The sequence below is a fragment of the Takifugu rubripes genome, chromosome 12, assembly GCF_901000725.2.
Source record: "Takifugu rubripes chromosome 12, fTakRub1.2, whole genome shotgun sequence".
Lineage (NCBI taxonomy): Eukaryota > Metazoa > Chordata > Actinopteri > Tetraodontiformes > Tetraodontidae > Takifugu > Takifugu rubripes.
This window is the reverse complement of record NC_042296.1, coordinates 2,533,244-2,557,869: the sequence shown is the minus strand read 5'-3', so window position 1 is coordinate 2,557,869 and position 24,626 is coordinate 2,533,244. Positions and strand designations below refer to the sequence as shown.

General features: G+C 44.5%; 4 protein-coding genes across 5 annotated transcripts; 1 reads left to right on the top strand and 3 right to left on the bottom strand.

Annotated features, from left to right (window-relative positions):
• Window positions 1-367: 367 nt before the first annotated feature.
• LOC101071672 (synaptic vesicle glycoprotein 2A-like) lies at window positions 368-11,928 on the bottom strand. 2 transcript variants are annotated; one of them, XM_029844800.1, is made up of 13 exons: window positions 11,635-11,928; window positions 6,982-7,690; window positions 6,710-6,890; window positions 6,420-6,571; window positions 6,022-6,155; window positions 5,827-5,916; window positions 5,600-5,707; window positions 4,818-4,906; window positions 4,580-4,744; window positions 4,337-4,470; window positions 3,377-3,583; window positions 3,134-3,293; window positions 2,676-2,859 (listed from the first exon to the last, which is right to left on the bottom strand). In XM_029844800.1, the coding sequence occupies exons 2-13, from the start codon at window positions 7,586-7,588 to the stop codon at window positions 2,676-2,678; spliced, it is 2,211 nt and encodes a 736-aa protein (XP_029700660.1). In that variant the 5' UTR covers window positions 7,589-7,690; window positions 11,635-11,928. The 2 variants fall into 2 exon arrangements, with proteins under 2 accessions (XP_003968963.2, XP_029700660.1); XM_003968914.2 differs by lacking the exon at window positions 11,635-11,928 and having other exon boundaries at window positions 368-2,859; window positions 6,982-7,588.
• Window positions 11,929-12,315: 387 nt separating this feature from the next.
• sf3b4 (splicing factor 3b, subunit 4) lies at window positions 12,316-14,957 on the bottom strand. Its single transcript, XM_003968923.3, has 6 exons — window positions 14,844-14,957; window positions 14,166-14,294; window positions 13,502-14,044; window positions 13,178-13,333; window positions 12,945-13,097; window positions 12,316-12,760 (listed from the first exon to the last, which is right to left on the bottom strand). The coding sequence occupies exons 1-6, from the start codon at window positions 14,875-14,877 to the stop codon at window positions 12,582-12,584; spliced, it is 1,194 nt and encodes a 397-aa protein (XP_003968972.1). The 5' UTR covers window positions 14,878-14,957; the 3' UTR covers window positions 12,316-12,581.
• Window positions 14,958-15,098: 141 nt separating this feature from the next.
• lix1l (limb and CNS expressed 1 like) lies at window positions 15,099-20,434 on the bottom strand. The gene is made up of 6 exons (XM_003968922.3): window positions 19,884-20,434; window positions 18,224-18,387; window positions 17,930-18,070; window positions 17,719-17,814; window positions 17,470-17,547; window positions 15,099-17,261 (listed from the first exon to the last, which is right to left on the bottom strand). The coding sequence occupies exons 1-6, from the start codon at window positions 20,221-20,223 to the stop codon at window positions 17,010-17,012; spliced, it is 1,071 nt and encodes a 356-aa protein (XP_003968971.2). The 5' UTR covers window positions 20,224-20,434; the 3' UTR covers window positions 15,099-17,009.
• Window positions 20,435-23,174: 2,740 nt separating this feature from the next.
• LOC101071446 (type-4 ice-structuring protein LS-12-like) lies at window positions 23,175-24,620 on the top strand. Its single transcript, XM_003968913.3, has 4 exons — window positions 23,175-23,270; window positions 23,918-23,983; window positions 24,074-24,164; window positions 24,249-24,620. The coding sequence occupies exons 2-4, from the start codon at window positions 23,935-23,937 to the stop codon at window positions 24,448-24,450; spliced, it is 342 nt and encodes a 113-aa protein (XP_003968962.1). The 5' UTR covers window positions 23,175-23,270; window positions 23,918-23,934; the 3' UTR covers window positions 24,451-24,620.
• The last annotated feature ends 6 nt before the right edge of the window (window positions 24,621-24,626 follow it).

Here is a 24,626-nt window from a genome sequence, read left to right as displayed (position 1 = left end):
TCCTTTGATAAACGGATAAGAGTCAAACCGAAAACACAAACGGAATCCTTTGTCCGAAGGAATCCTACAGATTTCTAGGTTCGACCTTTGACCGAGGACCCATCCGGGAGTGATCGGGGTGCTCTCCAGAACTTGAGACGTTCCCCGCGTGGTTAGAAGACCACTAAGTGACTCGTGTGACAGCCTCTGATGTCCCCGCAGCCATATTGGATACAGATTAAACCCCTTTTTTGAGAGTTTATACATATTTATATATATATATATATATTATAGATATAATAAAAACTCTACACGCAACAACAGAGTAAACTTTTACAGGGGGCTCTTTTGATGAGCTGATTTTTAACCTTTTTTGGGGGGGGGGGGCTCCAAATTATTGCTTGCACTTCCCGTATTTCTTCACGCACAGGCAAAAATGTTTTGTTCATAATCTAATTTGCCCCCTTCCCTCCTATGATGACTCGCTTCCTCCTCAATAATTCACATATATCTATATGTATATTACAAACGGGTTAGCTGGGTCCAGTGTAAACAAGGAGCAAAGTCACCACTAACTCACTTTCAGAACACATACTCAAGTTTCACCACTTTTGACCCCACTTTGATTAAGAACGATCACTGCAAGCAACAAATCTATGTCATCGTACGACAGTGAAAACACCAGTTCTTGCATTAGACAAAAACAGTGGGCATACAGGACATCCAAGAAGTCAGACAATACAGCACAAACATGCGTCACGACCGGCCGGGTACAGGGGTTTTGAGGGAAGTGGATTTGAGGTTATTTTCCCCCGCGTTTCTACACAGATGGGAACGCACGTCTACTCTGAGACATGCCATCGCTCCTGGGATGGTTTGAAAACGCCTGAATATCATCAGCAAAAGCACCCGAGTGTGGAGAACAGAACGTGAGCTTCTTAGTTTAGTTTCTGTGAGCCCGGGGATGAAAACACCACAATGGAAAAAGGTAGAAAAGTATGGGAAGGACCATTTTTCACACACACACACACACACACGCACGCATGCACGCACACACACACACACGTCATCAACACCATCAAGAGAGCTCGCTGCATTAAATTTGCATGACTTACAGAAATGGATCTTTCTTCTTCAGAAATATTTAAGATACCAGTCCTGCTCTCATGAGAGCAGGCAAAATGTTTAGTTACACTCTGCCAGGGTTCATGCTATCGTTAGCATGACAGCATGGTATTAATGTTTACACGCCTTGCTCTCAGCGTCACCACTGAGTATTTAAAATATTTTCAAATATGACTGAAGAGCACAAGACACTAATCCCCTGCCCCAGTAGAACTCAGCTAAGATAACCACTTCATGGCTTCGTAATTAAATCAACATTTTTCTATCAGTGATGCGAACAGGTGCTGTCTTGCACCAGTTACAAGATGGAGCCCCATTTATCAGAAACACAGATTACTTTCTCTCCCTCTCACACACTCACACACACACACACACACACACACACACACACACACACAATAAAGAAAATACCCTCCTCAACTGTGATGGACTCACATTACCAGTTTAACAGGGACTACTGGGACTACTGGGACTACTGGGCAACAACGCCATTAACGTTCTCACTCACTGATTGTCAGCACACACACACACACTGATGAACACCTTTGGAGGAACCAAAGTAATGATATGTTTAAAGAATAGGACTCTGTTAGCTTCCCTTTGGAGCGAATGTTCACCTGTGCTTACTATTGTTACTGTACTTGGGTCGGGATGGGGGGGGGGGGGCCAAGACTCCTTCAAACTGAATGCTCCATGTCTAAAGTGTGTTAAAGTAGGTCCCACTTAAAGAAATTGAGTCAGAGCCCCAAGTGTGTTTAGAAAATAACGAGTGAAACGCAGCTGCTCTAATCTAAGCTCTATTCAAGATTTTTCTGCACGTACAGGAACAGAATACATTTTTTTGTGGTGTTAATCCATCGCACTGAATGTAAACATGGTTTATATTAAACCTGAGCTACTGCATGATTTCTTTTTAAAGAAATTACCTCAATTTTTCCTGCGGTAAAATCAATAAATGCTCTACTTGGCTATATTGACTTGCATGAAATGGCTGAAAAGCGCTTTTTTTTCTCACCCCACCTAACACACACATGCACAAACAGTCACGCCAATTCAGGCAACTATTAAACACTCTCTCACACTAACTTAAAAAAGAGCCTGTTGCTCTACAGGCACAAATACTGATGAGTTCAGCCATCCACCGTAGAAGAGCTGACTGGATTTATGAAGGATGAGGGGAGTAATGGCCAAACAAGGAGTGATGGGAGCCCCAAAACCAGACTGGAAAAAACCAAGATACAACACAAAATAAACCCCACTGCTTCCTTAAATGCTCCCTTTGATTTCTCATCACATGTTACAGATCTGTGAGTGGAAAAACTCCCTGAAATTAAATTTCAATCGATGTTTTTAAGTTACCGTATCATCCAGCTATTTTTAACATGCTGGGTTCTGTGTTTCTGTGTCCTCTTTTCTTAATCCATTTCAAAGCGTTGTGGGTTAATGGTGGCGCCGACTGGGGTCGTTCTGTTGGTGTGTGACTGGCAGCGCTGGTGGGACGGGGAGTGGGGGTGGTTGGCGGGGCACACGCACTGGCGCTCTGCTCTGCTGCCCACTAGTGGTTGCCTGGCTTACTGCAACACTTGGCCCCGCGTTTCGGGCAACTTTGTTGCGAGGAAACTACCTGCGGCGAGGGCGCCGGCCGCAAATATGATGGGCACGGCCTTGGTGATGCCCACGAACGACTGGAAGATGCTGATGCCCAGGACGGCCGCCAGCTTACAGAGAGCGTTGAGGAAGCCAAATGCCGTGGTTCTGGTAAAAAATAGATTTTTAATCAATATTCAAGCTTTCCACGATGTTTTCGTCACCTTAAAAACCACATGAATAATCTCCATGACCGCTAAGAGCAGAATCAGCTTGTTACTGATATTTGATAAAATAAAGCCAGTACATCAGTTTTAATACATTGATCAAGCATAGAAAAAGGTTGTGTTTTTACAAATATGAAGGAAATTCAACAGTAGCTCTCATCTGTGCACAATTATACTAATTGGGTAAATTATGTGAACACAAAACCAGCAGTTACCTTTTATCAGAGGGGTAGAGCTCCACGGTGATCACGTCCAGGGCGTTCCAGGAGGCGATGCTGATGCCCCCGAACAGACACAAGAGGGCAATCATCCCCGATTCACTGTTTCCGAACATCAAGAAGAAGCAGCTGATGCAGGATATGACACTGGATCCCGCTGGAGGGGGAGGAGGGGGGCAACATTACGGTGAATGAGCAATTACTGCAAATGAATTATCACCACTCATTATATTTTCCTACCAAGCATCCTTAAACGGCCAATTTTGTCCATCAATAGTGCTGACACAATGTTGCCAGGCAACACTGCCAAAGTGCCGAGGAAGTTAACAAAGTATATCATGTAGGCGTTGTTGAAGTCATCGCTGAAGTCGAGCATGCAGCCCTCCTTGTTGTGGAGAAACGTGCTGTTGACCAGTTTACAGTTGACAAACCTGTATTTGAACAAATCTGAGGAACGAACAGCAGGTCAGCAAAGATACAGCCAAAGATAGGCATTTCAAAAAACATCCTTTACATTATGTGTAAATTTGACATGAATGTAAACATTAGAGTTTAAATACAGACACTTAAATCCTGAAATGAAGGCGATAATAAAACCTCTTAACAATAGAAACACTCACACACGTCTCATCTGTTTATTTTTTCTTTTTATGAGGCTTGCTTTCACATTTATATCTATCTTCTTTGGTTTGACTTTAAGTAGCAATAACAACAATTAAAAACGTTTAATCTGACATGATTCATGATGGAGCTGAGCAGCCGGGTTATAAATGGCTCCCAGTTTAATTCCATGATAATCAGATTCAGCACAGAGGAGATTAGTTTTGTGATTTATAGTAGTAAGAAGAATCTGTGTACTGGAGAACCTAAAGGCACGCAAAGGCACACACACACACAGACACACACGCATGCACACACACACACATCCTTGTATCTGTATCTTGGAGGAAACCTTCATAGACATGTTACATTAACCAGCTACTTACACTAACCGCAAACAAAACCAATTTCCTATGTCAACTTTATCACTGTGTCTTAACACTCAAACAGCCCTCTGAATTTTTTGGAACCAGCCAAAATGGCCCCACATCAGAAAATGTCCTCACTTTGCTGGTGAAATGAAGCTTTTGGTACTCACTATGTAGTAAATGTGAACACACACACACACACACACACGCACAAGATTCTGGTCACATTTACCTGTGTTGTAAAACAAACTAGCAATAAAAGTGCAGTTCCTGAAGAAGGTGTGTGTGGTGGTGACGTCCTCAAAGTAGCACTCTTCAAACACAGAATCTTCAAACACCATGTACTTCATCTTCAAGTTGAGGAACCTGCAGACCAGATGCCGTGCATGAAATGTTCCATCCGGAGGATTTGGTTCTCCACCCGGACACGTTACCAGTCCCACTCATAGTAGCTACATCGACCCAGAGGTCTTACTTGTCATTGAAGTAGTGTCCCTGGCGATGCACCTGGTTCTCCAGGGTGAAGTTGAAAGTGACGTGTTCCACCCGCTCATTGGTGAAGGTCTTTGTGCGTGATTCATATTCCTGCTTCTGGATGTATTTGATCATGTCTGGGAACCAAACCGTCAGGCCGTAGTAGCTGCAGAAGTTTTCAGAGTGAGACCGCTTTAAAGTGATTTTAGCATGGAGCAACGTTTGTTATGAGCCGTTACCTGAAAGACATGGTGAACCAAACAGCCATGAGCATGAAAGTGGTCCGTTTATATTCTGGACTGAAGCACGCGATGATGTTCTTCCGAATCTGCGTCGTTAAATCGAGAAAAAGTTTTGGATCACAAACACAAATCGCTAAAGCAACAGAGCAGCAGCCTGTCAGTAGGTGGTGCAGTAGCAGAGTCAGAGGGTTGTAGGCGTGCAGCAGAAGGTGGGCCAAACGCAAAACAATATCTGGTCAATTCTCTGCAAAATGATGAGACAATCAACAATGCACAACAGAAATATAGGAGAAACTATGCTAAAAATATGAGGAAAATGCTGCTAATATTTAGCTGGCTTGGACCAGTACAGAGAGGGATATGCAGAGAAGGAATCTAACAGAAAAAAGGAGACGATATCAAAGGTGATGGGAGGGGAGATATTCCGCACGTGGGTATGTCTGGAAAGCTGCAAACTTTCCAATCCATAATCTAAGAGTAGAAAGCGAAAACATTGACAAAGCTAGCGTTTAAAGCTCTCAGCCAGCCATGCACTCTCCGCCGCCTCCTCATCCATCCACCCTGTTTGTTTCCGCTCACTCCAGGACCACTGGGGATGCCTAATGGCTCACGTCAAGTTGTAAAGGCCTCAGAACCCTGCTCTACCTCAGTACGTCTGCATAATTAAAGACGTAGCTACCTCAGGCTCTATATTATGTTTTGACCGCTAGCCTTTATATCGGGTGCGACCGTGAACAGAAGAGTGCCAGCGTGGATGATAGCCTCTCAGCCTCACTCACCTGTTGGGAGAGGCTCATAATCTTCAGTCTGTAGCGATGCCAGATTGGAGTGTCGGTGCCAATATCCACCAGCTCGTCAATCTGTTTCACCGTCTTGATTGTGGTGACCTTGGGCACAGACGAGATGTTAAGAGGCATACATTTAGCCATAAACAAGGGCCTTTGTGTGTGTCCAAAATAACCTGTTTGTAGTTTTGATACAGTGAGATTTTCACACAAATACTCACAGAAAACACCCTCTCTGGGTATCCCTTTGCTCGCATGTTGGTGTCATGAACCTGCTTCAGAATCATCCAGCCTTCATCGTGTTTGCCATTCTGGGTGGGAAAAAAGAAACCCTTCCTGACCTTTAAATCCAAACTCTACCAGCCTGTATGTAACACAGTAATTCACGTCTGAGTTGCCGCAGAACATCTGCTGACCTCCAGGTAGAAACGCGGGCTCTCCGGCATAGAGTTGAGGGCAGCGATGGCTGCAACGCAAGGAAAAGCGCACACTAGCACAAACACGCGCCAGCTGTGGAACTGATACGCTGAGCCCATCTGGAAACTCCATCCTGAGAAGACAATTAAAAACAGAGAGGAGCTGACAGGAGTTGATGCAATACAGATCCCTATTAAGGAAGCCTGAAAGTACTTTTACTGTTTCCTGTTTTATGCTAAGCTAACTGGCTGTACGTAGTGGAGGAACAAGGCTGGTATTGATCTTCTCGGCTTTAAGTGCAGTCTCCAAAATGATGCATTGTTGTTTTCACGGAGCTACCTTAAACAGAGGAGAGGTGGTTAATGTACGAAGTTCAAGCTCAGGTGACCGTGCTCACCGTAATGTGGGATAATAGCCCAGGCCATGGCTGATGCGTAAATCCCTCCCATCATCCAGAACATGCAGAGCCAACTCAGATGCTCACCGCGCTTCTCTTGAGCAAGGAACTCAGAGTAGTAGGAAAACACGATGGGAATGGAACCCCCGATCCTGCCAATGAAATAAATCACAAAGCACCTCGGTTGAACTGTTGAAAATGGACACGGTGGAGCAAACAAAGCAGGCTGATAGAAGAAATGATTTCATTTCATTTTTCTGTCCGTATTGGGGTTGTTTTTGTGAATTTACCCGACACCTGAGAGGAGCCGGCAGAAGAGAAAGGTGCTATATCCTTGGACGAAGGAGGAGAAGAAGGAGAAGACGCTGTTGATGGACAGACAGATGAGGAGAGATTGCCGACGGCCTATCCGGTCAGCAAGAGCCCCCCAGAGGAACGCCCCCACCATCATCCCGAAATATACAATCAGACCTGTGGAGACAGCAAAAATGTACACGTTTAACCTTTCAAACATGATAGGGCACCGATGGAGAACGCTGAGTCACCTGTGGCAGACACCTACCTAGCATGCTTTTGTTAGGTTCAGAGAGGCACATATCCTTCTCAGCGCTGGGCAGCACAAACCCGACTACGAAGATCTCCACCCCATCTGCCATGAGAGCCAGCCCCAGCACGAAGTACAGGGTCCACTGGAACTTCCCGTGCCCACACTCTTGTAAAATGGTCTCATACTGCTGAGCCAGCTCCTCCTGGTCCTTCCTCCTCTCCGCCTCGGATGCTCCGATATCTCTGAACTGCTGAGCGTCCACTTTCACTGACCCCGGACCTCCGGCTAGGCTGCCTTTGCCTGAATCAGCTCGGGGAATCCCTTGGTACTCCCCCTCGTAGATCTCATCATCCTCGTCGTGACCCTCCGTTGAGTCACTGCCGCCCTCGTCCTCATTGGCCGCTTGGCTGTCTCCACGGTAATAGCCACCGTCCTGGCTTCCCTGCACGGGGTAATCGTCATCGTCGTCCTCTTCGAAGCGGCTGTACGAGCGCATGCTGTACTCATCGCTCATCCGGTCCACCGTGCGGCCGACCTTCTTGGACGCGTGGCGTTTGACTTCTTTGGCGATATCTTTGGCACCTTTAATAAACGCAGTCCGGTTTTGGTAATTGTCCTCCATCTTGACGAGGTCTTGAGCTGCGTAGGCGTGCAGGGACAGTGAGGGGCGCACCTCACCGATTTAAAAAGGCCTCTCAGTCGCTCAACAAACAGGATCTTTTATCTGAGGCGAAAATGGAAATACAAATTAAACAAACAGTTGTTTCTTGCGCAGTCATTCAGAAAGGTTTCCTGGTAATGACTTAAAGCACTTCAGAAGAGCTTCGGGTGCACTTCCAAGGAGCCATCACAATAGGTGGTTTCCTGTTGCTGCTCAGGGGTCAGCAGCTTGGTGCCTGCACCACAATCGCTGGTAACAATCAGTTCCCTCTCTAACAAACCACCATCTTGTGGCCACTCCATGCACGTGAGGTGCTCTGGTCGTTCACGAGCAGCTTGGTAAATGCTTGGGAACCATATCGTCTGGTTTTCACAGGCGTTAGGAAACTTGATGCATGAACCGATTTTGATGGTGATGTTGCATTTTTCTTGCACATGAAGAACAACCCACAAGCTAATCAATACGGCTCTAAACAGACTGGTTTGACCTACCCTAAGGCTACAGGTAGACCCGCAATAGTTTTCCCCATGGATTTTCATGATTTGTTTTCTTTCTTAATATCTTTTTTTGATGTTTTTTACCTATAAAATATGTTATATTTTACATTCAAACACTTCTGTCTATCTGACGTAACTGGTGAAAATCATCAACTTGTTATTTAATATGAATTGAACTATAAATGGTGATAAGAAATGCTTTAAAGGGACATAAAATAGCCAGAGAAGAATAAAACAAAGTGCAAATGTTGTTAAGACAGCTGCTAAATTAAACAAAATTGTCACAAAATGGTTCCACATTAACTTGCCAGAGATGTAAAATAACTTTAAAAAGTAAACAGATGAATACAAAAGCACCCAATTTGATGCAAAACACCCAGGATTACTATAAAAACACAAAAATGAATAAAAGACAGACACACAAACAAATAACTACAATGAGAAGCAAAATCAATTTGTGATAAAATGGCGCACAATTACTGCGAGACTATCCAAAAGAACCACAAAAATAATAAAAGTCCGTTACAGTTGGACAATAGAGACACAGAAAATGAGTAACACTGTTTGCAGAGCGGCACAACATCCACAGATGTGATCTGATGTCATATTTCATAAAACTGCATTAACGATATTGGAGAGGCTCAATAGAGTATCTGTCCTCAGTGCACGCAATCAAAGTCTAAATGCCCCTTAATTGAAAAAGTGAGTCATTAATGATTTAAAGGAGCTGTGTACTAAAACAAATGAGGCTTGATATTAAAAAGGAAGCCAAAGAAGTTGTTTTCCATTCAGGCTGTCGGATGCAACATTACATCTGTTTGAAGCACATTGATGCGGCACCGTACAGCCCGCTGACAACAGACGCCACCATACGTCTCTGTCGCGCGCTCCTCGGGTCACCACGCCATGAGATATCGCGTCAGTTGGCTTCTAAAGGGACGCAATGAGAGCCATCACCAGACTGTTTCAAAACCAAGATGTGGTGGTTCCTTTTTATCTAATTTGATGATCAGTCATCTGTTTGCTATAGTCTCTCCCATCAGTCACTGGGGGGGGGCAGGAACATGCTCTCGATGGGTCGGCGTCATAGGACGTGCACACACACCGCTCACGCACACTTCAGGAGCACTAGAGTCATCAATCGACCTACTGTGCAGGATTTTTTAAAACTTTAATCATCACATTATCCATCATTACTGATGATTAATGTGTAGGTTTTATTTGCGTAATCTCCCCAGAGTGTCTGAGACTGCCCCCCCAACAAAGGATGCGCACAGTCTCGGTCAGCCAGGCTAAACCAGACACTAACTTAATAACACATCAAGCACTCTCAAGCCTGTAATAATTCCTGTCAAACACACACACACACACGGGGAGTATTATGTAAAACAATACGTGTGCGTTTACAGGAAACACAGGGGAAACGGCTATTTTTCCAAAGCTATCCTAGACAGTTGGTTAACAGAGTCCTTTATTAGATTCTTTACGGGTTAAGTGTTTTTCCCACAGCGTGTCAGTTATGAAAGTTGGGCCTACTGTGAAGCCAAAACACAAGAAAACTGCGCAACAACAATCTGCTGCCCTCTGTTGGCACCTTACCGTAATGGAATAAGCCCCTCCCCCTTAGATACACCTGTTGCAGGGATCCAGGAAGTCGCTGCTGCATAGAGGCACAATCACAAGTCACATCAGTGCGACACGTCAGAAGTTATTTTATGGGGATTTTTGTGTGTCATTTATGGAAAATGGAGTAATTGAGTCGCCATTACAGGGGAGAACCTTTATTACACCGGGAGTCCAAAGGAGTGCGACTCCAATGAACCATGTTTTCAAAGGTCTAATTACCTGTTAACCAACTAACCTGTTAGTTGTAGACCAGTACTGTGGCAACACTGTGGACAACAGGCTAACAGTGTCAGGTACCGTGGTGACTCACAGTATACATATTTGGATTTTTTATTTTGGCTTCTTCTTCCTGCAATGCTGACATTTAACATAATCTTTTGTGCACGGCGCCAGCCAGTAAACTGCCAGCGCACGGGCCTGTGAAGCATAATGGCTGCCGTTATCTTTGCTCTGTTCTGTTTATGTGCATGGGGTGAGCCAGCTGTTGATAGTCAAACTGCCTCTTGACAAACAAAGCAAATATTAGCTTACTGTGGTCTTCCGCCGTGTTTTTCTGAATGTTTTCTCGGAACTCCCTTGGGTCCCCTCAAGTTTTATATGCATAAGGTTGAATTAGAATGCCAGGGTGTGCTTTCTGATGCCAACCGGGAATTCAGAAATGGATTTCCACCTACTGGAATTATTTCCATGTTTTTCAACCTCTCATTCTCTCACAGGTTTTGTTGATGTGACTGGTGTTACCTGCTGCTGCTAAGGGCTTGCTAACCTCATTTATCTGTGCAGATGGCGACTCTAAAGGTGAGAACGAACATTTCTACCCCAACGGCAAAGCCCATGTTGACAATAAACTAACTGAAATAGGCAGAGGAGTAAGACGAAGGGGGCTAAAGGAACTCTGCTGGAGACAATGGCAAAGAGCTTACAGAAAAGCCGTTGTTGGACTTAAAAGCAGAAAGAGACACGCTAACAAGTCCCTCTCGCTAATGAGTCATTGGTGTTTTCGCAATTGCCTGATGGTTGGCGCCATTATACTGGGAAATTATCTGGCAAATATACAAAGAGGTGTTGGATAAGCTAAAATGATACATTTGCCCCAATGCATGCTGGGATTCCAGATGGATGGATGGATGGATGGATGGATGGATATATATTTTCTGGTCCTGCAGCCCTCTCGGTGCCGAAAAGAAGCAGGCATCCCTGAAGGAGAGGGGGTGGATATCATTCCTCCCTGGATGGAAGTACCCTTCTCTTTTTTGTATTTCTTTTCCCCCAATCAATAGGCATCCTTTTACAGCTTTCTTAGAAGCCCCAGCAGACCAGATCACCATCACATCAGACTCGCAAATGCCTCTTAAAGCACTAAGATTTTAATCAGGTGTCAAATGTCGTGACGAATATTGTGAGACATCTGAACGCAACGTTGACAGAAAACGAGGAAAAACTGCTTTCTAGAGTTGTGATTATCCGAATTCAACGGGAACTAGAATGCAATTCCCTCATCTGAAGAGAAGACATAGAAGCCTGCGCTTATTCAGCCATTTCGCTTCATTCATACTGAGAGAAAAAAGGCCTCGTCGCTTTAAGGGCCAATTTACACAGCTTTCTAACACTCCCGGGTTAAAATTTCAATCTGCTGCAAATTAGAACCTGATCTGCTCGTCCAGAAGCCCCCATTCCTAAAAAAGAAACAAATCACTCGCAGCTTGTCACGACTCGCAGGAAGATTTAAGGCTCGATTGACCAAATCGATCTTAATTTCTGATGTGAAGCGAGCAGTCGCAGAACACGCCCATCCTGCTCATCCACAAGATGTTTTAATGGCAAAGAAAAGACATTCCCGTCCTCGCCGCGACGCCAAACCTGTCGTGGTGTGTTCCGGCTCACCTTTTCCCCCTGCGCGGTTGCCCCTCTTCAGCCTGGAGAATGATGGGGAAGATGAGGAGGAGGGTGGTGATGATGATGCGTACGGGGCTGTTGCTGTGATCTGAGTGATGATGCTCTGGGAGGTTCGGAGGAGAGAAGCCCACGCCATCCAGCCACGCGCGCTCCCTCACAGCACGCACGCACGCACGCAGATGATGCACAGGGGTCCCCTCCCCCACGCGAAACCTCCAGCAGCGCACGTTAACGCCTTCATTTCTGGAGGGGTGGGGGGGTTGGCGCATATTTGCGCACAGGCAGCGCGAGATGAGCTCCGGCGCCGACCAGGCGCGTGCGCCTTTAAATCTCCGCCAGTTTTGAACGAAAATGGAAATTCCCGGTGCTATGTGACAAAATCACTACACACGCGTCGCGTTAATCAACACTCTCTGCACATTTATGCGCGCCAATGACGTGCGGGGCGCACGCAGACACGTGCAAACGCACCTGACTCCTGTTGCCATGCCAACCCATGCTATAGTCTTGATATATTCTACTCGTCGAGACTTTAGAACGTGCGCTTTGCCCGCAGTGACGTCATTATCACTGAACCATTCAGATAAAATCTCCATTTACACACGGAGATTTTGTTGACACGGGGTGAACTCTGCTCCCGACAGGTTTAGAAACATTTTGGTGATAAGCTTAGCGGGTCAAAAAATATTTTATTTGCATGGGATGTGCTGTGCATGACATACTGGAAGAACTGGGGGAAAGTCCATCATGAACAGTTACAAGTGTAATGGAAAAAAACATGTAAAACTTGTACTAAAAAATTTATTTGTCAAGTGACCTGATCTGTACAGTAGCACAATAAAGGAAAAAAAACAAGGTGTGGTTAAATTATTCTATCACAAACAGGAGAAGTTTCAAAGATGTAAAGGGGAATTTCTGTCAGCCGTCTCAGACGATTACGGTGGCATCGGAGCTCTCATGGGGACGGGAGGTGGGACTGCGGGGGGACGCGGAGGCATAGGCGGTCCTCTCTGGAAGGCTGGGGGAGGAGGAGGAGGAGGGCGTGGAGCGCCGTAGCCGGGAGGAGGCATTGGAGGGGGAGGTGGTCCTCTCAGAGCAGGAGGCACAGGTGGACCTGGGAGAGAAACAGAGTCATGGCAGGTCTCTCTGATGTGCACGCCGCAGGTGGAAAAATGGCCTAGATGTGACTAGCTCTAGCCCCTAAAATGGCTGTACCCCACATAAGTAGAGAAAAGGTGTTCATCAGTTGTTTTCCAGGGCTTTATTTAAAAGAGCATATTCAAATCTCAATAACTTACCCATGGGAGGTCCATAAGGTGCTCTGGGAGGCATGCCCATGGGTGGAGGAGGCATACCAGGAGGTGGTGGCGCCCTTGATTGAGATGATCCTGGTGGAGCAGGATGGGGAGGCACCATAGAAGGAGCAGGAGGCATGGCCATCTGGGGCATACCTGTAGAATACCACATAGAATTAAAAGAGTCACTCACTGTTATGGCAGCTTGAGGATGGAGATTAAACATTTCATCGTACCTGGATGCATGCTTCCAGGAGGGAAAGGTGGCGGTCCCGGTGGAAGACCACCACCACCCTGTGCACCAGCGCTTGGAGGCATGCCCAATGAAGGAGGCATCGACGGAGGCATTGTCCCAGGTGGAGGAACTGGGGGGAAACCAGGAGGTGGCATGCCTGCAGAAAACACACATCAAAGTGTGAGCGTGACTCTGGTTATATTGGTAATCACAGTCCATTAACACCACACACACCAAGAGCAGTCCAATTACAAAATCAGAGCCTAACACCACAGAGTGAAATGTTAAAATATTATCCGTTTGCTTCACAATATTTCCTTCATACCAGGCATCGGCATTCCAGCTCCCATCGCGGTGAGGACCGGTGTCTGCGCTGCCTGTGGGGGTGGGGCATCAGCAAACAGCTGATGAGGCCTGTCGGCTTGAGAAAGAGGATTTTGTGCAGCCAGGAGTCGCTCAGCAGCTGAGCCGTGTCGTTCTCCTTTGGAATCTTTCTTGAAGGCATAGGACACTGTAATGGGCCTGTTACAAAGATACTGGCCATTCATGGCCTCAATGGCGGCGTCAGAAGCGTCAAAGCTTGCAAAATTGATGAAAGCATAACCCTTGGAGTTGCCTGTATCGGGGTCTCGCATTATCTTTGGTGTCTGGAGGATTACGCCAAAGGCACTGAATGTGTCGTACAGCAGTTTTTCATCAATCTCTGGGTCGAGATTACCGATGAAGATGTTCGCACCCACATCCAAGTTTTTGTTGTGAGCCGACGCTTTATTAACTCGAATGGGCTTGCCATAGAGCTTGATCATATTCATGATTTTAATGGCATAATCAGCATCTTCTTCACTGAGGAACTCCACAAAGCCATACCCTGAGAAGGAATCAGAAAGTTTAGATTGGTTTAATTTACCAAAATCTTTGAGAAATCAATGAGGAAACGGTGCCAGTGGCATATGCCTCCTCTGTATCTGCTTTATAGAACAGCAGCACACCTTGGTGTTGGCCAGTGACCCTGTCTTTTGGCATGTGTGTGTTGACCACAGGACCAGCCTGCAAGAACAGCTCCCACAGTAACGGTTCAGAAACCTTCTCATCCAGGCCACCAACATACACAGTAGCATCTAAAAGGAACACAGGTAACGACACTTATGAGGTGGCATAAATGGTAAAATACATGCTGAAAATAAATGTGCAAAAATGCCAGCACTGTATGTCAAAATGACACCCACAACAATTAATAATCAAACTCTTTCAGTGATTAAACAGGGTGAAGGGATGGATGCGTTTAAATAACGTGACTGTCGCGAAATTCTATCACATTGACTAGGCTAGCTATTAGCCAAATACACAGATCTGAAATGAAAACTTTTAAAATCAAATGCATACTAACAACCCACTGCATGGTCTTAAATGCACATAACGCAACACAAAAATAAATGAAAGACGCAAGCGGGACTGTTCATTTTAAACTAAGGTAAATGCCTAAAGATGGGGCATAACAAGCTAGCGGCAACTGAGCCTTCCCATGTGATTAGCCCTGTTTACAATGCGCGCGTACAAAGTGGGAGGTCAGCAGTTCAGAGAGAATGGAATCTTGGATATGTAATTGTTGAACAGGTCTAAAACTGACGGCAGAAATCTGAATGAATTGTAAAGGATCATGTACTTACCTTGGTTTCTTTCAGAAATTGGACCCGCTGCCATGTTGAATAAACGGAAGGCTTGCGTCCAAATTAAGGCCCGCCCTTTCCTGTTACGTCCCGGAAGCGGAAATTACAAAACAAAATTAAAGTTACCTTAAAGTTTAATTTTGAAATGCATGTAATAGAAACTTTTAAAATCTAATTTCAGTCATAATCTATTTAATTTGTCTTGGTTAAAAGATACTTGGTTTCCATGTATACTAAATAAAGCATGTGACACTATTACCATTTCAGTCAATTTATTACACAATATAAATCTAGTAGGTATAAACATGGAATACAAAATATCCATAAAAATACATAACAAGAGGGTCTTGAGAAACACTTTAATATAACAATAGTGGATAGAAAACGAAATCATATAAAAAGTAAGATCATGCAAATAAACATTTTTTTTTATAAAATAAATTGTTAAAACCTTCAGTGACAATGGCACCTTGATCGAAAATCAAAAGGCCTTTATCTGAAGAGATGTGAGATTAATGGCTTACGGTACAGAAAAAGAACAAAAGAAACCAAAAAAAAAAATTCAAATACATTATTGTGAATTTTAATCACACATTTAAAAAAATATGCAATTCACAATCTTTAGCCTCATTCCTGTTCATTTAAATACCTGCTGGGAGCACACTTGAAATTCCATCTTAACTTCTCATCAATGCTCAGGTAGGATCCTTTATTAGGATGAACATCTGTAAAACTGAAAGCTGCAGAACTCTGAGGTGCAGGTGTTTTATCTCAGCCTGAATGCAAATTTAACATGTCAGAAGTTTATTTAGAAGCATAGGAGCTATTTGTGACACAAACCAGTTGTGTTGTTTCTGCACAGTCATAATACCGTAATCACTCCAGGAAGGAGATATCCATTTTTGTGAGGACTTACCCATTGATATATAAAAAAACTGGCGAATGCAACAGGAATTGCAGGCTCTCACCTCTATGCTAATAAAGGTCACCTGCTACTGACTGGAAAAATGGCCAGAATTTCAATAGTAATATAGAATATTGAGCAAAAATGTGAAACTATTGCATGTTACCCGAGGCACAACAATCCTACCATACGTGAAAATCAATTATTCTTCATCTGTAACTGTTTATCCTTCTCTGTAAAATGTTTGTGCTGTTGATAATCCTGCAATCAACAATGAGACAGTCCTACGCTTCTAAAATTACCCAGGAATTAATTAGGAACAAACTTATCAATATCAATTCAACATAAGTCTTTTCACACCCTCTTGCTCATTGTGTGTTTGTTTTAGATAGCGAGGGAAAGAGACAATGATATATTACACCAGAATAAGTAAAAGTAGGTCCTTCAACAAACAAAATAACTCAGAGGGTGATAAATGCAAATTATTTTAGCAAAACACTAGATAACAAACAATTTCTTGTTCCAAAATGTCCAACGCCTGAAATTTCTTTTCCTTCACATTTTGCGTCAGACCATAACTGAGGCGGTTCTGGATAATGAAACACGACAAACACGACTGGTGTCACACTGAGGATGATCAGCACTCGGGAGGTATACATTCAGCTCTTGTCATGTTCACTCAGGCATAAAGCGAATGCTAAAAGAGCCCGAGCCTTCAGGTTAGAACAAAAAAGACACTCTGGTGTTGGTTTACATTGATTTTTCAACCTGAGCTGCAGCCACCAGTCTCTGCCTGCTGTTTTTTTGCAATGAGTAAAAGCCGATTATTACTGAAACAGTTTAGCGTTTAAAAAAAAGACAGATGGTGGTTGAGAACAGGTCCTGTTTTAGCATCTGTTGGACTATTACAGAAAATAAACTACAAGGTCTTGTTTTGGTTTCTTTCTGTCCCGTACATTCACTGAAGAAAGGTAGGCTTTGTAGTTTCACCGAGAAAGACAACAACTTAAACCTCAGCTGCAGTTCTTTTTTTGTACAAAAGCACCGATAACCTGTAATCTTGAGGCACAAACAGGTATCGGTTATCGAGGCAAATATTTGTTCTGTGGGTGGATTTGCATACAATGAGTCAAGGCCTGATTATCTGGCTCTTGCGACAAAACACAACGTACAAAACCGAAATGGCCTCACGACGCCGCTTTTACGGGAAACGAGCAATCGATACTGTTACCAGGAATCCTTCAGAGGCCAGGCGTGTTTGACTAGTGCGAGGGCAGGGTGGCGGCGTTGGCCGCGCTGAGCTGGCCGACGGCTAACATCATGATGTCTTTCTTCTCCTTGTAAAAACGTACTTCTCGTCCCGCCAACCTGGCGTCCTCCAGCTCCCGCTCCGTCACCGCCAGCTCCTGACCGATCGTTCCCGCTACGCTCTGTTCGCGGTTCACCCAGTCCGCGGCCATCTGAGTGCGCATGTCGTCGTCCAGAGCGCGGTGGGAATAGTGAGCCAGGACCTCCTGCACATAAAATAAGCGGAGCAGAGGTTACCAGCTGTTATTGGCAGAGAAACTTAATTTTACTGCCATTAAATTCCATTAAAACAGCTGCTCTTTAAACCTGAAGAACCATGTTTTTTCTGATATAGAAGAAGAGTTTCCTTTTTTTTTGCAGTCACAAAAATGCTACTGTGCTAATACAAGTGCCGACTGATCCTGTGTGATGCACCTGTCTGGAGCACTGTCGTTCTCTCATGGCCTTCAGACTCCCGTTCCAGTGCAGCAGCTGAAACACGGTCATCAGTTCCTAAACACAAACACACACATTTCATCACTGTGTTCACCCTCCCCCAAAGAAGCAACTGAATATTTTAAAGGATAAGGGTCTATAGTATAGACCTGCCACTCTTTGCTATGGTAATCGTACAGCAAAGCTTCGCATATCTGAACACAACACACATTCCAGATGTTTCTGCACCTGGAACTCCAGCATGGATTTCCCTTTGTTGGACTCAAGCATGAAGCGAAATGCTCCTATTCCCGTGTTGGGATTATCCGCCTCCTCTCTGTTTCCCTGTAAATAAGAAAGAAATGGACATCAGACCCACGTATTGAGACAAAGAATAATGAATAGAAAGATTAAATGAGCAGAGGGGAGATCCGTGTGCACCGTCAAGCTATCTGCTTACATTGAAGGAAGCCAAGGCCTCGCTGACACTTTTCTCGATGAAGTCGTCTGTGATGCGTCGGGAAGGGTGCTCGTTAAAAACCGAGTTCATCAGAGCGATCTTGGCGGCGCTGCGTCTCGCTTCGGCCTTGGTGGGACAGAACTGGCAGACGGCAACACTCCTATTATCTCGAGCTTTTATCTAGATGTGGCCAGATGCTGTAACTACGCAGCCAGGCGACCCGTTTCTCTAAAAACACAGGCTGTTTAACATCTAAAACTGGCATTGGGAAGTCAAAAGCAATCGTCTTCATACCTGGAAGCTACCAAAGCAGCTGCCGCCGGGGAGGCTGACGTAGCACACGTAGGGAGGGCTGTTGGAGGGGACCATTTCATAAACAACTAGGGCGCCGTTGGGTAGGTCGGCGCCTCTGGTCAGCTTCATCTGCCAAAACTCCTGCAAAGCTTCCACCACATTTACTGCAGCACACAGGAATAAAAGAAGCTTTTAGTGAAGCAGTGCCTCTTTTTTTTTCTTGCCCTTTCTCCAGCTCTGAATGCTGTTGCAGTTATTGATTAGCTCCTGGCTCAACTCCGCAACATCCTCTCTAAACACAAAAGGTGGAGAGTGTGAGGGGAAGGTCATTTCATGGACGCCACAGGCTTTTCCTCAAAATATTTAGGGGGCGCTGCCTGAAGGAAATTCTTCATCACCTTGGTGCGGACGCTTTAAGGAACACATCCCAATAACACACTTTAATGTGGGAAAGTAGCCTCCAGCACAAACAGCAAAGAAAAGCAGGAAAATGTGCATCCAAGCCAGAGTATTTATGTGGGGGTTTAAGTCTGCAGGGAGATGCAAGTGCTGCCAACATTAACTTCTGTTAAGCTCTGACTCTTGGAGGGTTCTCGCTCTCTTTCTCTGTCTGGAGCTGGATCAGAACCCGCGATGATGCCACAGAGAACACGCTGAGCTCTCCTCTGACATCCTTAACAGCTGCCGCTCTGTGTGTGCAGAAGTTAGCTTGTTTGAAAGCGGTTAGAGACTGATGGATGACAAAACATCCCAAATCTTTAGGTTCAGGACCTGACAAACCACGAAATAAAGCATTCCAGTTTGACTGAATTGTAGATGAGCTCCCATAAATCAGAGATGGTTCTATCTTTGAGCATTTTGGGGGCCACAACAATGGTGAAACAATGCACGTTAATTGTTTCTTTAGTGTTTGATTATGTCCTGAGAGATAAGTCAGCAAAAACAGGAAGCGCGATGATACCATGTGACAATGGCGGCGGCCCAGACACAAACCCACATGGCGGCAGTGGCATGACATCAATTAGTAAAAGCTTGACAAATATGCAACAAAGTAAAAATAGAACACAACTGATTCCCATCCCAGAATGTCACTAAAACAATGTGGAAGGGACCACTTTCCGAATGCCAAATTATCTTATAATTGCAGCAATGTTGAGGCAATCTGCCAAACTCTAAATGACTTTACCAAAACCAACAGTGTTAAATAACCTAAATGGGATAAAGGAATGAAGAGGTCTTAGTCAGAGCATGGAGGGGCAATCTTTTAGAAGTTAATCCTATTACCAACCAAATAAGCACACTCGTCTTAACCAACAGGACAGACGCTTTCTGGCAGGAACCATCAATTTTGGTTGTGTGAAGGGACAAATAAAAGGAAAATAAACTCAACCCTCCACTTGGAGAGTGTTGGGTGGAAACGGGTCTGTATCAGGTCAAGAGTGATGACATTTGATAAACATCGGTGTAAATGTGTATATGATAATAAAAGAAAAATGACGCATCAGATGGAGATAAGGACAGGTAATCAATAGAAAGTGAGATTCTTTTTCTACAGTTTTGGTGAATAGCGCAGGAATCTAGAGTGATTTCTTCTGGTGCAGATTTAAGGATTCTCCGACATGCACAAACATTCTGCAGAGCTCAAACTGCTCGTCGTTACCTCGGCCGTAACCTTGAGTGTGTTTCGCAAAGCTGCGAACTACAGCCTCCACCGCCTCCTTCAGCACCGCCGGGTTCCCGGGGTTACAGTGTCCGGCGGCCCCGGGCCCCAGCCCCATTCCGACACCGCCGTACAGGCTGTGGAGCTGCAGCGGGGGCGGCGGAGGCGGAGGCCCGGACGAAGCGGTAAAAGAGGCCGGGGAAGGCAAAAGAGGCGCAATGGGGACCGTTACTCCGGGCCGGAGAGAGGAGCGGAGGGTCCCTGTCGGTCCCGAAACGAATCCGATTCCAGGCTGCAGCCTGTGAGGGCGGATACTGTCCGGCATAACGTTAGATTCCATTGTCCAAACGTCACGTCTGCAAAGTCCCGGTCCGTGTCAGATAAAGTCGACGGTTTTAGGCACGGAAACAACAGGAAAATAAACAAAGTCTTTGTGGGGTTTTTTTTATCAATCACAGCCGAGAAAAGAACTCAACCGACGTTGATTCGACACATATGACCGCAGCTGTGCATCCTCAGTGCGGGATTAGACTGCGGGATTGTCCGTCAAATGATGCCTTTACGTACCCTCGGACTTTACAAGTTCAAATAGCGAAAGTATTCCGTGTAGTAGCATTATTAATAGTCTATATGGATTTCAGCGTGGATATCATATTTCAGCACGGTGAAACAAGACAAATCATTTATTGGCATCGTTGCGTGTCCTCTTTTAAAGACAAGCATCTTTCAATGTAAAAATGATTCCTTAATGTATGTAAATGCATCAACTATGATCAAATTAAAGCCTAGAGCAGGGCCATTTTTAAACAAATCAGCTTTATGAACAGCACGGCAATCATTTAGGCCGCAATAGAGAAATATGTTGACTCTGAACTGAATTTACTACACTCATTTACACATTTTCAATTATTATTGTGTGTCATAATCAGTGCAAAAACACTTGTACACAAGCTGCAATACGCACTCTATAACTATTATACCCACTGTTGCACTTTATATCAAGGTTTAATAAATCTTGACTTTCTTAAATGTATTTTAGTTTTACTAAATAAGTGTGTATTTCAGGGTTTTCCGTGATATTTTTGTAGTTCCTGAAGGCAACATTGAGGAGTCAGCGAAAGATTAAAAAACAAGAAATCTGAGCCTCCTCTGCTCTCTGGCAACGAGCATGTGCTGCTACAGTGTGGGCAGCGCTGATAACCCGTGAATAACCCCATTCACTTAACTGGAGAAGCTGGATCAAGCAATAAGCACTGTTTAAAACAAGTTTGAAATCAGGATTCGGGTGCCCCGACCATGAGAACAAAGACCTGAGGTGGACGCGGAGACCCTCTGTTGGGCTTCCCAAATGCTGTTTTATGACTTGGTCCTGTGAGATTATTCATCCTTACTGTGGTCTGGAGGGATCCCAGAGGAATTTGGACCAGGAGTCAGTGAGGAAACGATTACATGTCTTTTTCAAAGATGAGGCAAAGTTTTCACCAATTCCTGCAAAAACTAGTGGGCTGGGAAAACGCTTAAAACATCTGATCTCCCCCTCCTTGGATAAATCAGCAGTCATTTATCTTCCCTGTACTGACTGCTGGACTCACTAGGGGCGTGCTTTCTTCTCATTACACCAGATAATAACCTCAGTTATGCAGCTTAGCCGTGTGTTTGTGCAGTTTTGGTGTTTCCTAATTCTAAAATCGTGTAAGCTGCTGTTTTCCAGGGTCAGTGCCAGGCAGAAATCCCTCTTGGGAAATGTAGGAAGTTATGAGGCTCTCGCTGAATCTCGTAGTTGTTGTAACAGATGTTTTTTTTTTTTTTGGTCATAATTTCCTTCCACACATTGTTTCAAGTAACAAGTTTAATATCAAACTGAAACACCACAGTGGTGCAAATGAGGTCAAAATATTTGATTCATTCAGGACATGTGCTTAAATGCCAATTGGCGTTATGTTTGAGAGTAAAACGAGCCGTACATCTACCTATACGTCTGTAAAAGGAAGCTCCAACTGTTGACTGCAGCGCCGAAAATGGCGGTTGTGTACAATCACATGCATGATATGTCTCCGTCGGGTTGATGCCATGTGCAGATCTGTTTGTTTTTCTTCATTTTTAGAGGAGTAAACACCTCAAGCTGTTTCCAGGATGGTCCAGACTCCACACACAAGGAGAAGAGCTGTTGGCTGAAAAAATTGGAACATCTGGTTTTGATCTGAGCTTTATTGTCAAAATCTGACTTCTTCAGTGGGGAATTTCCAGCCAGTGAATGAAAGTCATGCTTTATGAGATCTCACTTAACGCATTTAACCCCATTTTACATTCTAGGAGTTATCTATGACTGATTGTGCTGGCACACCGAGGAGAATTGATCACTTTACAGCCACTATAAAGATAAACTGGTAGCACAAACATTCTGTTGGGTGTAATCCAAAGGTAGAGGGTTGACGTCACGGCCCGACAACACCGTTACAGCAACAGATTTTAAATATACTACAGCAAGAAAAGTAGTTTAAAACCTTTGGTTTTCATTGGCCAGAGGAGGAAAAGACACACATCGTTATTACAAAATAGCAAATCTGTGCTTCTTGAGTCACACTGGACACTGAGGAAAAATCAATACCTGAAACCACATAAATGTCCATCCAAAGGTGGATGTGACCTTTGGCCCAGAGGTTAAAGGTGAAACAGGGGTGATTAAAAATCTAAATTGTGTCCATTTTTGGAGTGGAATAAAGCACATTTTTAGATCCAAACTCACAGATTGGATGTATTCGGGGGTCAAAAGGGATGTGACGGGAATAAAATAACGACCCCTAACACCCAATCTGATCATATTCGAATCCGAGTCAAGAAAAAATAAACAAAATTCAGCCCAGCTATCACAGCACGTAGGTGTTGTAATCTGGAGTAAATAAACACAAGTGTGTAAATACTGTAGTGCTAAAACATCAGGGATCACAAGATTTGGAGCATAAAAGATTCTCCAAAATAAAAGATCAAGATGTAATTGTATTTAGTAACAGTGAGACTAGAAAAAGGCAGAAATCTCCAGGCCGTCAGGTATCTTGACTGTTATCATATCTGCTGGAGCTGAGGCTGAGGGCATCTCAGAAGCTGACGCACTGGAAGATGAGGCCGCGTCCGCTGATTATTTAATCAGAATGATAAGATGCGCACACATGGGGGACAGTCAGCAGAGGAACCGTTGGACTTTAGCTTTAGCCCGCACAGGTGGCACACGGAGCAGCAAGGGTCAGAAGGGAACATCCAATGACACCCGGGCCCTTTATCTCGTCCAATCAGAACCGGACCCTCGCAGAGATGCGTGCCAGCAGACTATAAGAGGACAGAGGATCTGAACCAAAAGCACCATCAGGTCTAAATTCTCCTGCCGTACAGGTGAGTTCATCTCTCATTTTTAAAAGTCCAGAAAGGTTCGGGGGGGGGGGGGAAGAATGTAACTTTCTTTTTAATGATGATGTTTTTGTGGTATAAATAACTTAATTTTAACAAATGAAAGTTAACAACTGCTGGAAAAAGTTAAAGCTCAAATTTGAGGCATTTCTTTTGAAGCTTTGTTCACGGGATCTGCAGCATCTGTCCTGTTTAACCTTATTAAATCTGGTTATGGTGCTTATTTATATATATTTTAAAGGTTTTGATTTGTGATCACATCTCTAAAGTAAAGGTTAACACTCAGATTTAGAATTTTTTTTGTCAGTAAATCAAAAAAATTGCTTTTGAGCACAATTAGAAAATGAAATGAGGTCCTTAAAAACAGCCTGATGTTTTTCCTCTTAAATCAACCTTCCAGGGTGACCCCTGACCCTCCTAATGTGTGTGTGATAAGTGGGTTAAGGTTTATTGGTTTGGTACTCAGAATGATACCAGATAAGGTTGGCGTGCGTCAGTTGGACAAACGTGATTTGACGACACATCGCCTCATGGCCAGGAAAGTCCGCCGGAGTCATGTGACCCCAAATGCAACCTGAGGTCAAATTGAACAACACACGACAGATACCAAAGCGCCGCTTGTTTTCCTGCAGGTCTCCACTCAGCAGCCATGAAAGTCGCCGTCATCGTTGCAGTCGCCCTGCTCGCTCTGACCCAGGGTACGGTACCACCCGAAGCACTTGTCTCAGAACTCTTCGAGTGTTTTTATTAAGAGTTTTTCCTCCCTTTGGTTCTCGTTTAATTCGCAGGAAGCTTCGGACAGGAACCATCTGAGGTCGAGAAGATTGGTGAATACATCACTAACCTCAAGACCCAGATCATGAGCTCAGTCAGCGCTCAGTGAGTAAACCAGGACATTTCTTTATCATTAAACGGTGGTGTTTAATAGAACATCAGCCTGAGCTTTCACGTTTAACCACACAGGGACCTGCAAAGCCAGCTGGAGCCCATGGCCACTCAGATCCAGGAGCAGCTGAAGACCTTTGCCACCACCCTGGAGGAGCAGGTCAAACCCATGGCCACCAACATGCAGGCTCAGATCCAGCCCATGGTGGAGTCTTTCCAGCAGCAGATGCAGGCCTTAATCAAGAGGCTGGCAGATGAGACCAAGACTCTTGGCCAGTAAACTCATCGTCCCACCAACAGACAACCTGATGTACCATCAAGACCAGTGGGCCGAGTTAATGGTTCATACCGTCACGCGCTGGTGTGCCGAGTGTTGAATAAGTATGTGAAGATCAGGGATCAACAGCCAAAAGTCCTGACTCAAAGTACAAATAAACATGTACAAAAATACCTTTC

Coding starts and splice junctions, on each gene's coding strand:
- LOC101071672 (XM_029844800.1), bottom strand. CDS start 7,588: ATGGAGGACAATTACCAAAACCGGACTGCGTTTATTAAAGGTGCCAAA. Junction 4,907..5,599: donor TTATGAGCCTCTCCCAACAG/GTGAGTGAGGCT, acceptor TTAACGACGCAG/ATTCGGAAGAACATCATCGC. Junction 4,745..4,817: donor TGGTTCACCATGTCTTTCAG/GTAACGGCTCAT, acceptor AAACTTCTGCAG/CTACTACGGCCTGACGGTTT.
- sf3b4 (XM_003968923.3), bottom strand. CDS start 14,877: ATGGCAGCGGGTCCAATTTCTGAAAGAAACCAAG. Junction 14,045..14,165: donor GGTCACTGGCCAACACCAAG/GTGTGCTGCTGT, acceptor ATTCCTTCTCAG/GGTATGGCTTTGTGGAGTTC. Junction 12,761..12,944: donor ACCTTATGGACCTCCCATGG/GTAAGTTATTGA, acceptor TTTCTCTCCCAG/GTCCACCTGTGCCTCCTGCT.
- lix1l (XM_003968922.3), bottom strand. CDS start 20,223: ATGGAATCTAACGTTATGCCGGACAGTATCCGCCCTCACAGGCTGCAG. Junction 18,388..19,883: donor CACTCAAGGTTACGGCCGAG/GTAACGACGAGC, acceptor TGTGTGCTGCAG/TAAATGTGGTGGAAGCTTTG. Junction 17,548..17,718: donor AATCCATGCTGGAGTTCCAG/GTGCAGAAACAT, acceptor GTTTGTGTTTAG/GAACTGATGACCGTGTTTCA.
- LOC101071446 (XM_003968913.3), top strand. CDS start 23,935: ATGAAAGTCGCCGTCATCGTTGCAGTCGCCCTGCTCGCTCTGACCCAG. Junction 23,984..24,073: donor CCTGCTCGCTCTGACCCAGG/GTACGGTACCAC, acceptor TTTAATTCGCAG/GAAGCTTCGGACAGGAACCA. Junction 24,165..24,248: donor ATGAGCTCAGTCAGCGCTCA/GTGAGTAAACCA, acceptor TTAACCACACAG/GGACCTGCAAAGCCAGCTGG.